Below are 11771 nucleotides of genomic sequence, written 5' to 3' on the forward strand. Positions count from 1 at the left end.
AGTCAGACAGAGTCCTTCTGTTTTCACTGTGTGATTGAATAGGATCAAATTGAGAATTACTTCAGACCTGTTTATGGTAATACAGTGATAACTTGGTGAAATTTGTTTTGTATTGCTGACTGCATACACATTAAATTAACACTACCTTCTTAGATTCACAGTCCAGCCAGAACCTCATAGATCTGCAACACAAGTCCTCCACAAATAGTGACATAGTTGTGATTTACCTTCTAAGTAACACAGCGGCTCAGGAACTTTTCTTTTCTGTTGGAATATAACAACTGTGCATCTGCTTTGAGATTGAAAGTGGTTGGTTGTCAGTGTAATCACTGGAAAACCAATTTTATTTTTCTGGTTACCTAAAGGGTCCCATCCTGTTTTTCCTCTAGTGTGACTGAGCCATTGACTTGCTAGAATATTGTGCTGAGCTGCTCCTACCTGCCGGTGGCGAGATAGCATGCCAACCTGTTGACCTAAAGGCTACAGTAGTTTGCCAGGCTTTGCAAGGAAATGAACCTTCATTCTTCAGTTGACTTCTTTTAGATTCTAGTCAGGGCTGTGTCACGACTACTGTAGATTTTTATCACTTAACATCCAAATATAATTTGTATGTGAACAAACTGCACTGAAACAAAAGCATTTTCTTTCATCCCTCTTTAAATACTCTCTGGGTGTGTTCATTACTACCCATACACATACAGTAGTTTAGATTGCTCATGTAGGCTGTGCAGTAGCCTGCCTGCTCTACCTACACATTTGAAAAGACAATGAAACTTAGTCTGTGTCTGGATATGTTATTACAAACACTTGTCTGTTTCATTTTGGAAAGACAAGCTCGTAAAAAAACAACTATCCTACAGGAAACAGTTTTATGATGTCTAGCACACAAATCCCCAGACCTTCACTTTTTCAGATTTCAGGCTTTTTCCACTCTCACAACCCTCAGCTCTGTTTTTGTCATTTGGTCCACTGCTAAGGAACTGCTGCTTAGTTCCCAAATGTCCTCACGTGGCAGAAACAATACCAGTGCAGTTCAGATGTTTATGTGCTTGAAGTCATTTGTCACACATTTGCGTGTGCACATACAGTTTATCTTGTGAGTCTTAACTATCACTGAAATGCAGGCAGATCCTGCTCATTGAAGTTTTTCACTCATTTCTTCATGTTTCCAACAGGCTTTTGTTCAGATCTGTCTCTCCCATCTCTCTGTGTAGCTCACCTGTACCACTACACTTGTGTCTTTTCCACGTCTGCCCCCCTTTCTTTCTGTCACCTAATGGTACAGTCCTAGTCTGTCTCTGTATGTTTGGCCCTGCCTGCATTTTCATCAAGGCTGGAGATTTGGCTTCCACATAGCCGCAGGCCATTGACAGTTATGTAACAATATAATTGTTATGTCTGATATCATTGGGCCATAAGTTTGACACCCCTGGTCTAGTTGATTTGTATCATCTTGTAGGGTGGATAACTAAAGGTGGGTAGTAATGAAATGTATGCAATAATACTGCCCGAGGGAAGCATGTATAAAGTAAAAGTATGGTCCCAGTGTGAAGAAAACTCTGTTAGACAGATATGATTCAGACCATTGCAGTGAAGTTCCATCCATCCACCTTCTTCCACTTATCTGGAGCCGGGTTGTGGGGTCAGCAGCCCAAACAGAGAAGCCCGAACCTCCCTCTCCCCAGCCACCTCCTCCTCCTGCATTCCCAGGCCAGCCGAGAGATATAATCTCTCAAGCAAGATTCAAGATTCAAGATCTTTTGTTTGTCACGTGCATAGTTATACAATTAAAACACACACTGAAAGGTGACCTGATATACCCCTCGAGGTTGCAAAAGAGAGAAAACATTTTACACAGTAAGTAAGTAAATATATACAAAGACGACATTATGTGCAGCAAGTGAGTGAATTATATACATTAAGAAAAATATATAAAATCAAATAAAGCAATCTGGAAATTTGCAGTTTGAAATCTGAGAATGCACATTGTGTGAGTGGGGTCTTGGGCCGCAGTGAAGCCAGAGGATCAGGCATGATATGAGAATGTGATAACAATGAGTCCTGTCTCAGTCAGTTATGGTTGATTGGCAGGACGGGGGACCTTCTGCCTGATTGCAGAAGTTGGAACAGTTTATTGCTGGGATGGGACGAGTCTTTCAATATCTAAGCTGCTCTAGTCCAGCATCTCCTGGTGTAAATGTCCTGAAGGGAGTGGAGAGCAGCCTGTAGCTGTGTTCTGCTGTACAGATCACTCTCTGAAGAGCTTTTTTGTCCTTGACACAGCTGTTTCCATACCAGGATGTGATGTTCAGTGCGAGGATGCTCTCCACAGCTCCTGTATAGCAAGTCCTAAGGAACACTGGAGAGACCCTGAACTTCCTCAGTTGTCGGAGGTGGTACAGGCGCTGCCTAGCCTTTTTGGACTGGACCAGCTCGGGTGCCTCCTCCAGGTGGGACATGCCCGGAACACCTCACCCAGGAGGCATCCTTGTCAGATGCCTGAACCACCTCAGCTGGCTCCTTTTGATGTGGAGGAGCAGCGGCTGTATGCTGAGCCCCTCCCAAATGGCTGAACTTCCCACCCAATCTCTAAGGGAGAGGCCAGCCACCCTTCAGAGGAAGCCCATTTCTGCTGCTTGTATTCGCGATCTCGTTCTTTCAGTCACTACCCACAGCTCGTGGCCATAGGTGAGGGTAGGGACATGGATTGACCAGTAAATTGAGAACTTTGCTTTTACACTCAGCTCTCTCTTCACCACGATGGCGTCCACATCACTGCAATCAGTCTGTCGATCTCCCGTCACTCAGGATATTTATACTCCTCCACCTGGGGCAGGAACTCGTTCCTCACTCAGGGTGAGGAACGAGTTCACACTGCTTCACACTCGGCTGCGAACCATTCCAGTGCCAGCTGGAGGCCATCAGCTGATTAAGCCATCAGAACCACATCATTCAAGGATTCAAGGAGCTTTATTTGTCATTCGTATCACATGTTAACATGAGGTGGAACAAAATTATGTACACACGGTCCGGAGTGAAAAGAAACAAAAATGATGAAGAAACAGAATTTTTTTTTAAGTAATAAATAAATGATTGGGTTTCTTGTTGTTGTTGTGTTGGGTTTTTTTTAACAAACAGAAATGACAAGTAATAAGACAATACAATAAATAATACTATAACTAGAGTGCAACAACCTGAGTACCAGTATAGAGTGTGGGTATAAATGTAGGTGTAAATAAATACTTTAGCAGCAAAGGGCATGATGACCAGCATTGATAAAGTGATGGTGTCAGTAAGTGTCAGTAGTGATTAAGGTGCTACAATAAGAGTTCTTGTACATTATGCACTAAGAAGTCTAACAGCTTCTGGAGTGAAGCTGTTTCTCAGTCTGGTGGTTTTGCATTTAATGCTCCTCAGCCTCCTGCCTGCACACTCAGAAATTAAAGTACAGAAATGTACCTATAGGGGTACAATGGCTTGTCACTGGGGTGGTACCCTCTAAGGTACCGTTCTGTACCCTAAACTGTGGGTACTGATTTGTACCCTTGTAATTTGTACCTTTTACACGTCAAACCTGTACTTTAAAGGGCAAAATTGTACCCTTAGTATAAAGTACAAAAAAGAACCCTTAAAAGGAGTACAAAAATGTCTTTCTAAAGGTTCAGTATCTACACACAGATTTCCTATATTTTTCCTCTCAAGATTTGAAAAATTGAAGATACAAAGTCAAAAATACTTGTCACATTTATTACCTTCTTAAATACATTGCTTAACTGTTACATACAAACTGTTATCAACAGAGTATGTGTCATAAGCTGCAACATCAATTTCCTGTCCAGGTTTTAGCAACGTCCATTCACTATCAACTCTAACACTGTATGAATGAAAATGGTTGTCATATAACAGAGGAATGAGAATTTTTCCACAAAAGACCCACATTGTGTCAATATTAACACAACACCTGTTCTCTGTGTTTCCTATACACATGTCGTCTGAAAGATTCATATTTTTTGAAGGAAGAACAGCAGTCACTGAGTCCACAGGTTATATCAAAATTGGCATCATGGGAATGAATAAGTCCTATGTGCTGCATAAGCTTTGTCAAACTAAAGGTTCTTCTGCCACATTTGGAGCACTGATATGGCTGAGGCATGGTGGTCAATACAGAAGATTTATTTGTCTGGTGACTGTGATTGGCAGAGGCCGGTCCTCACCCTCATCTATTTTCACAATGTACTTTTGGAGAAAAATCAGGGTGTTCTTCAGATGTTTTGGATAAGCAAGGTTGAAGACAAAATACAAGCAGAAAGAAGAGATGATTCCTTCAAAAATACACGAGCTTCTGCACACTTCACTGCCATCCAACTTCACAATGTTTGGAGCGCTTCTGGAGAACACTGGTTTCCAGTCTTCATGAAGTAGCTGAACAGTTGGATAGGGGGTTTTAGGATGAACCTTTGAAGTCAAAAGAGAAGGTAGAGGAAAGCAATATATTAGTCTCTTAACAAAAGATACATTTGTTTTCTTTTTATATAGACTAAATATTTTAATACACACACCTCTCCAAGTATGACAAAGAGATCCAGTTTCTCCTTGAAGACGTATGGCAGGAATAAAAGTGCAGCCCTTGTGTCAAGATCTGCCAAAAAAACAACAAAACACAAGATCACCCATGCATTTTATCTGGCATTTCCAGTTACCTATAAAAATTATATAAAATGGAAGCCTTGAAGTTAAAAAAAAAAAAAAAAAAGCAAATACCCGGTAGGTCATCAGTGAGAGCCTCCTCTCTTGCATCAAGGTAGAGCTGGTAGAGTGGGGTTTTCCCTTGTGTAAGGTCAATCACCTTTGCTGCAACACATGAGAGCCCTTCACGAAATCGCTGGCTTACATTACCCGTTGTTGGTTGGATCCACCCGAGTTCGTTGCACAGCTACAAGTAAAAAATTAATTTTCAGTACAAAATAACAGTGTATGAAAATGAAATAATCTAAAGTTGATATTAATTATGTATGGTGCTGCATAATTATTTTTTTTTATAGAATTTAACAACAATACTGTAAGAAGTTACATGAACATACAAAAAAAGGAAAGAGGGACAGATGAAGAAAACAAGGTCAAGGGCAAATAAAATTTACTACTATAAACATGTTAAATGTGACAGCTATTTCCAAGTTCAATTCAGCTTTCTGACTTACACCAGTAGGCATCCCTAAGAAGGGGTACTTCTTCAACACATCCTCCACAGGCATACCATTTGCAATTTCTTTCTGCCGCCAAGCAAACGTTTACTGCACACGGTTATGAACCACCATGGTATCTGGTTGCATCTTCTGATATTGGCACTGTAAGACCTTTAAGTGGGCGTCTATGGATAATAAATCCTCTCCTTGGACGCATGGCCCCTTGAAAGAAAGCAAGAGTGAGAAGAGAAAGTCAAAACAGATTAGAAACCCAACATAAGACTAAATATACAATTAGAGCTGACACGATCTGTGCATCACAAAGAACTCGTATCGGTTAAAGTTAACCGATACCATGAACCAATATTTAAAATATGGAAACTCTGAAATAATTTCACATAAAATCTTAATTGTTAACTTGAAATTTTAGTTTTGGAGTCATATTTAAAATGTTTTTTTTTTTTAAATCTAGTTCACCCTCTTTTAGCGCCTTCTAATTAATAATATTTTGTGAGGTAGAAGTATTAGCACTGGTACTTTGTATTAGCAAGTGCTCTAATCCAAGTATTGGTATTGTTTCGGTTTGAAAAAAAAGGGGTACAGTTGCATCCCTAATCCTTAGTTTTAGATGTAATAACAGAGGCAAGAACATTTTATAGCTCAAGATGTCCCTCACACCAACCTGACAAACATTTCTCTGACTTGTTCATTGACATTTATTAGGCTGCCCTCTCCTCGTAGAACCAAACTTCTCCTTACAACGCCTCACTGCCTCACTGTCGACTAGTGGTGCCCGCTCTGATTTGAATTTACGTCTCAAAGACATATGCCATGTGTGCTTGTTGAACAGAAACATAAGTTACTGTAAAAACAATCTACACAAAATACACCCAACAAAGAATCAGTAAACATACTTCATACAAACCTACTGAGAGGCTACAGATTGTCTTACTAACAAAACAAGATTGAAAAAAGCTTCACTTTTACTTTGTAATCTTGAAGGAACCTTATGCAAATTTTAAATTTAACTTACATAACCATTTCCCTCACGATCCTTGAGGAAAGGATACTTCATTACCAGCGTCTTCACAGCTTGCACATATTCAGAATTTGTGGGATACCTGTAATATCAGAAGAAACATAAGTGTTAGAGCAACTGCTGACAAACAAACTTTATCAAGTGTCAGTTATTGTTTCTTAGTAATGTAGCGTTTATTTTCAATATGACAGATTCAGCTTTTTCTAAAGCAACAAGCTAACATTACCCTGATTAACTTACATAGTATACTGTGCCACAGCTTCATATAGAACTCTGATTATTGTGTGTCTGTCCCTTGGATTTTTATGGCACGGTTCTTTGTTGTCCAGTTTTAGTTGGAGATTTTTGGGAAATCTTGGAATTTCAAAAGAGGCAGGTAGTCTCAAAGTATTTTCATTGCTGTGAAAACAGTTAAGCGTTTGTTTTTATTGCATGAATTGAAGTATAAAACACTACAGTAACAATACATATTGTAGAAACAATGATCATATTAACTAAATCCTAAAAGTGCATAACGGCCAACATGTATGTTTCAGACATACTAACTTCATTATAAATAAGAAAATACCTTATTGAAGTTGACGAAGTAGATGGTTGCCAGTCTTCTGGAGAGACAGTCTGTAGAGTCAGCGTCACTGAAGATTCCTTCATCCTTGACACAAATTGGTTGAATTTAACCTGCATTTTGAAGGATCCTTGGAAAAGGTATGCAACCATAGTCTCAGTAAGACCGCAGTCAACTGTGTCACCATCAACCTCATTGTCTGCAAGATAAATGGTAGTACAAACTTTAAATTCAATGTAAGGATATTTATCACCACATTTTTACATGGGTAAAAACCATATATCACACACATTAAAACCTTTTGTACAACTTCTTTCAGTTCAAAGAAATATTCATTTAAAAAAATCAGTAAATTAAATAAAATAAAGCAAATCTTTAGAGTGAATCCTCTTGATATGCAAAGTTTTCATTTTTAAATTTAGATGTTTGTTTGGGACTACTGGACACAGGAGAGCAGAGTCTGAGCATGCTTTTGTGCCCTTTCAAGTTTGGAAGAAAAAAAAAGACTAGAATGCTGTAATTTGTTAATATTCACTACTAAGGTGACTCCTTTCTCCAGATTTCCGACAGTTTCTGCCGTCTGTTCTTTCAGACCGATTACTTATAGCGATAACACCCGCAGGACCGTATTACAAGCTCAGATTACATGCTGAAAAAGTTCCCACATTGCTTAAAACGCGACTATCAAACCCCAGCTGCGACACCCTTGTTATATTTTAAACAAGTGCGGCGTCAAGATATTTCCTTTAAACGTTATATTCAGCCGCCCATGTGTGTTGATGGCCTTGGAATGGATGTAAAAACGTGATTTTATTAAACCATTAATACACTAACGGTAAACTGCATTCAGCTACCAGGGAATCAAATTTCGCGCCGTTCCGCTGCGCAGGGGTTACCGAACCCATAGACTGTGGCCGAACCACATATATAAGTTCAAACTTATACAAATACTATGTGTACACATTTTTCATTTTTCAGAACTGTGACCTCAACTTTACACATGAAACGTTTGTAAAAACGTTTGTAAAAAGACATAATTTGAGCTAAGAGAGTGCCGAAACTAGCTAAATTGCTAATATACGTTAAGCTAGGCTAAACCAATAATTAGTAATTACGCTACATTTTTCTTTAAATAAAACTTACCTCTGAAATGCTGAGCTTCAGCTTCGGTGACATCTAAGCCCCACTCTTGTATTTTTGTTAAGAGTTCCTCGGTTGAAAGTGAACAGAGCACACCAGGACTTGCAAGTTCGTAATCCATCTCCCTCCGTTGATAAAACAAAATGGCACCTGCTGCATTTACAGAAAATTCTAGAATCCACCAGCTATTCGTTGAGTTTCTTCTTCTACTTTTTGTTTGATGTTGTGAGGATGGGCTCAACTCGCACTCCGAGTTCAGTAAGGGTGCTTTTTTGCAATTCATCCAAATAGTTATACTTTAAAAAAAAAACACTCTCTTAAAAAAATTTTTAAATGCATTTTTACTTTTTTTTCTTTCAAATAAATTCATTGTTCTTAAAGCAGCTTAAAAATAAGGGGGGGGCGGGGGGGGGGGTTCAGGGAATACAAAAACAACAACAGCAATGAAAATAATAAAAAATAAAAACACTAAAATATATGCTTATATCAATACAGTTGCAAATAAATTACTGTCAAAAAGAATAAAAAACAAAAAACCTCTAATCAAAAAGAGCTTAATCAACCTGTACTTTATCTTTTGAAAGAATGGGTACAAATAAGTACTTTTCACAATTAAGGAACATGTATGTACCTTTCAGACGCTAAAAAAGGTACAGATAGTTACCCCGAGGTCCAATATTTGTCCTTAGACTGTATTAATGTCATTTTTGTACCTTGGGGCACAGTAATGTACCCCTTCCGTACCCCTATTTCTGACTGTGTGAGGGGAGTGGGACAAAGAGTGAGTGTGCTGGGTGAGTGGGGTCCTTCATGATACAGGTGGCACTCTTCCTGCATCTGGAGGTGTATATGTCTGTGACAGTTGAGAGGCTGCCTCCGACCACTCTCTGTGGAGCTTTCCTCTCTGCCACAGTGCAGTTTCCGTGCCACACATTGATGCCAGAGCACAGAACCTTCTCCACCGCACATCTGTAGAAGGAGATGAGGACTGAGCTCCGCATGCTTCAACCGCCTCAGGAAGTAGAGGCTCTGGTGAGCCTTCCTGATCAGGCTGGAAGTGTTGTTTTTCCAGGTGAGGTTGCTATACAGGTACGTACCCAGGTACTTGTAGCTGGGTACTACTTCGACTGCAGATCCTCCGACGTGCAGGGGTGTGTGTCTTCCCCTCCTGAAGTCCACAATCATCTCCTTCATCTTCTTCTCATTTAAGCAGAGATTGTTTTGCCTGCACCAGTCCTCCAAGTGTTCCACCTCCTTCCTGTAGCCGGTCTCATCATTGTTTGTGATCCAATCAACCACAGCATTATCCGCGAAAAGCAGAGATTAGATCCTGAGACCACCCAAGTGAAAGCCTTCCGCCACTTGGCTACGCCTAGAAGGTCTGTCCATAAAAATTATGAACAGAATTGGTGACAAAGGGCAGTCCTGGCGGAGCCCATCACCCACCAGGAACGAGTCCGACTTATTGTCGGCTAAGCGGACCAAGCTGTTGCAACGGTTGTATAAGGATTGAATGGCCTGTAGCAATGGGCCAGACACCCCATACTCCCGGAGCACAGGACACAGGACACGGTCGAATGCCTTCTCCAAGTCTACAAAACACATGTACACTGGTTGGGCAAACTCCCATGCACCCTCAAGGATCCTTGAGATGATGAAGAGCTGGTCCAGTGTTCAACAACCAGGATGAAAACCGCATTGTCAAATTGTAAATGAAATTTAAAATTCTTGTCCTCACATACAAGGTCTTAAATAATCAGGCCCCATCTTAACTTAATGACCTTGTAGTACCATATCACCCTATTAGAGCACTTCGCTCTCACACTGCAGGCCTACTTGTTGTTCCTAGAGTATTTAAAAGTAGACTGGGGGTCACTGGTTTAGCTCAGCATGTTGAGCAGGTGCCCACATGCCATATGGCTGAGAGCAGCCGGCCTGGGTTCGGGTCTGACCCGTGGCCCTTTGCAGCATGTCTTCCCCCTTCTCCCGCTTTGTTCACTGAGCTATCTAACAAAAAAGGCCAAAAAGAAGTCAATTCTTCCTCAAATTTCTAGATGCCTCATTTGCCTTAAGCATGCCAGTTGTCTTTTGTGTGTCTTCTATAGTTATTTTTTCATGTAAACTTTGTTCTGTTTTTGTCCAATTGATGGTGAATCTAGTTTCTCCAAAAATGCTTTGATCTGATCTGTTAATGTGTGTCTCAGTCCTAAATGTCCCAAAGTGAAGAGTTGTGAGATCAGCCTCTTCACACACTGCAGCAGAGTGAGTGAAGCAGCAGTGAGCTCAGGCTGTAAATGCTGAGCATGCTTTGTTAGAGTTGTGGAAAATTAGTTGGTTGTGTAGATGTGAACTGATTGGTCACCTGCTCTGCTGCTCCCCTACAACCCGGTTTTCATTCCATTCCACTATCTGCTAATGGATCTGCAGTCAGACCCCTTATCTCTGGATCCACACACACACACACACACACACACACACACACACACACACACACACACACACACACACACACACATACACACACACACACACACACACACTGGGTCAGAGTACACTGGGTGCCCTTGGCAGGACTGATAAGCTGGTGTTATGTGATTATGCGTCTTGGTTATTGTGCAAGCCCATGACTCAGTGTTCTAATTGCAGAAGGCTGAAATGAGAGTGAGACAGACAGATGCAAAGTTTTGAGATCTTGAAATTTATTTAGTCCTCATGTTTCATGGCTATCACCATGCAGTCATGCAGCTATATAGCAGGAGTCCATTGCCATAACAGCCCTGATCTTGTGGCAGGAATGCATGACGTGGGATGTCCCATTATGTCGGAACCATGGCATTGGCGTCAGATTTTCTGTGGGTTATGAAGTGAGGCTACTGGACACCAGGCTGGTTCCAGTGCATGCTGCAGATGCTGGAGCTTGCCGGGATCCTGGAAGCTTGGAAGTCACCTTGAAAGTTTTCATATTTCTCATGGTGTTACTGTTCAGTTCCCGAGTTCACAGATACAGGGAAAAGCCATCGCCTCCCTAACGAGTGTGCTTGGTCTGCATAGATATGTGGTTGACTGGTGTATGTGAAAATGATGTCTAAATAAATGCTGAAACCCTTCTAACAAGAAGATCAGTGTTTTTCATTTCACATTTCACTGGTTTCTTCTTCCAAAACAATAACGCAATTGATCTCTCAACAGGTTCAATAATGTCACCTGCACTTGTCAAAAACATTGCCTTGTTACTTAAGCTAAAAAAAATTAAAGTGTGTGCTGGGCAGAGATGGAAAAGTACAGGTATTGTAACAGTCTTTTGCATTTGATGTTTGTTAAGCTGTATGTCTGGATTTTGTTCTTTTGCGCCCTCTGGTGGTGAATTGTGTAGGGTACAGTTTTGCTGTTTGGGTCTCCACCCAGACACTTTTTCTTTTGCTAGCGCACATGGTGTCTGCATGCTGCAGTTCACAGTTAGCTCCACACATGGAGAAAATATCATTCAAAGAGTGGAAATAATTGAGAAAGAAGATAGAGGATAAGGCAATAAGGCCATAAAGGACTATTTAGCACCTCCTGGATGACAGCTCACGAGGTTTGTGTGTTTTAAATGTTTTATTTTCTGTAATTAAGGACTTTTGATTGATTGGCATTAAGTACAAGAGCACATTTTAATGTGATGTTTTGTTTCTTGTTTGTCTGTGAGCAGTTCTCATGGGTTGCCAAGACCAGAATAAACCCTGTTCTATAACATCTTGCGTATGTCAATCCTTGAGGGTGCTACAGACATCCTGTACTGAAGTGCAGATACTCGTGTTAGCGCCTCGGGGCAACGCTTGTTGTCATTTGGTGCTATATAAAT

General features: G+C 40.7%; 1 protein-coding gene across 1 annotated transcript; it reads right to left on the reverse strand.

The window, feature by feature from the left end:
• Nucleotides 1-4123: 4123 nt before the first annotated feature.
• Nucleotides 4124-8210, reverse strand: LOC146667286 (uncharacterized). The gene is made up of 6 exons (XM_085408434.1): nt 7931-8210; nt 6791-6986; nt 6217-6304; nt 4762-4933; nt 4560-4639; nt 4124-4455 (listed from the first exon to the last, which is right to left on the reverse strand). The coding sequence occupies exons 1-6, from the start codon at nt 8208-8210 to the stop codon at nt 4159-4161; spliced, it is 1113 nt and encodes a 370-aa protein (XP_085264560.1). The 3' UTR covers nt 4124-4158.
• Nucleotides 8211-11771: the final 3561 nt, after the last annotated feature.

Source organism: Rhamphochromis longiceps, linkage group LG6, assembly GCF_057381845.1.
Source record: "Rhamphochromis longiceps isolate RC_006_pf linkage group LG6, R_longiceps_female_GT1.1, whole genome shotgun sequence".
Classification (NCBI taxonomy): domain Eukaryota; kingdom Metazoa; phylum Chordata; class Actinopteri; order Cichliformes; family Cichlidae; genus Rhamphochromis; species Rhamphochromis longiceps.

Coding starts and splice junctions, on each gene's coding strand:
- LOC146667286 (XM_085408434.1), bottom strand. CDS start 8,210: ATGAATTGCAAAAAAGCACCCTTACTGAACTCGGAGTGCGAGTTGAGC. Junction 4,640..4,761: donor TCTCACTGATGACCTACCGG/GTATTTGCTTTT, acceptor TTTTTTTGGCAG/ATCTTGACACAAGGGCTGCA. Junction 4,456..4,559: donor TCTTTGTCATACTTGGAGAG/GTGTGTGTATTA, acceptor TTGACTTCAAAG/GTTCATCCTAAAACCCCCTA.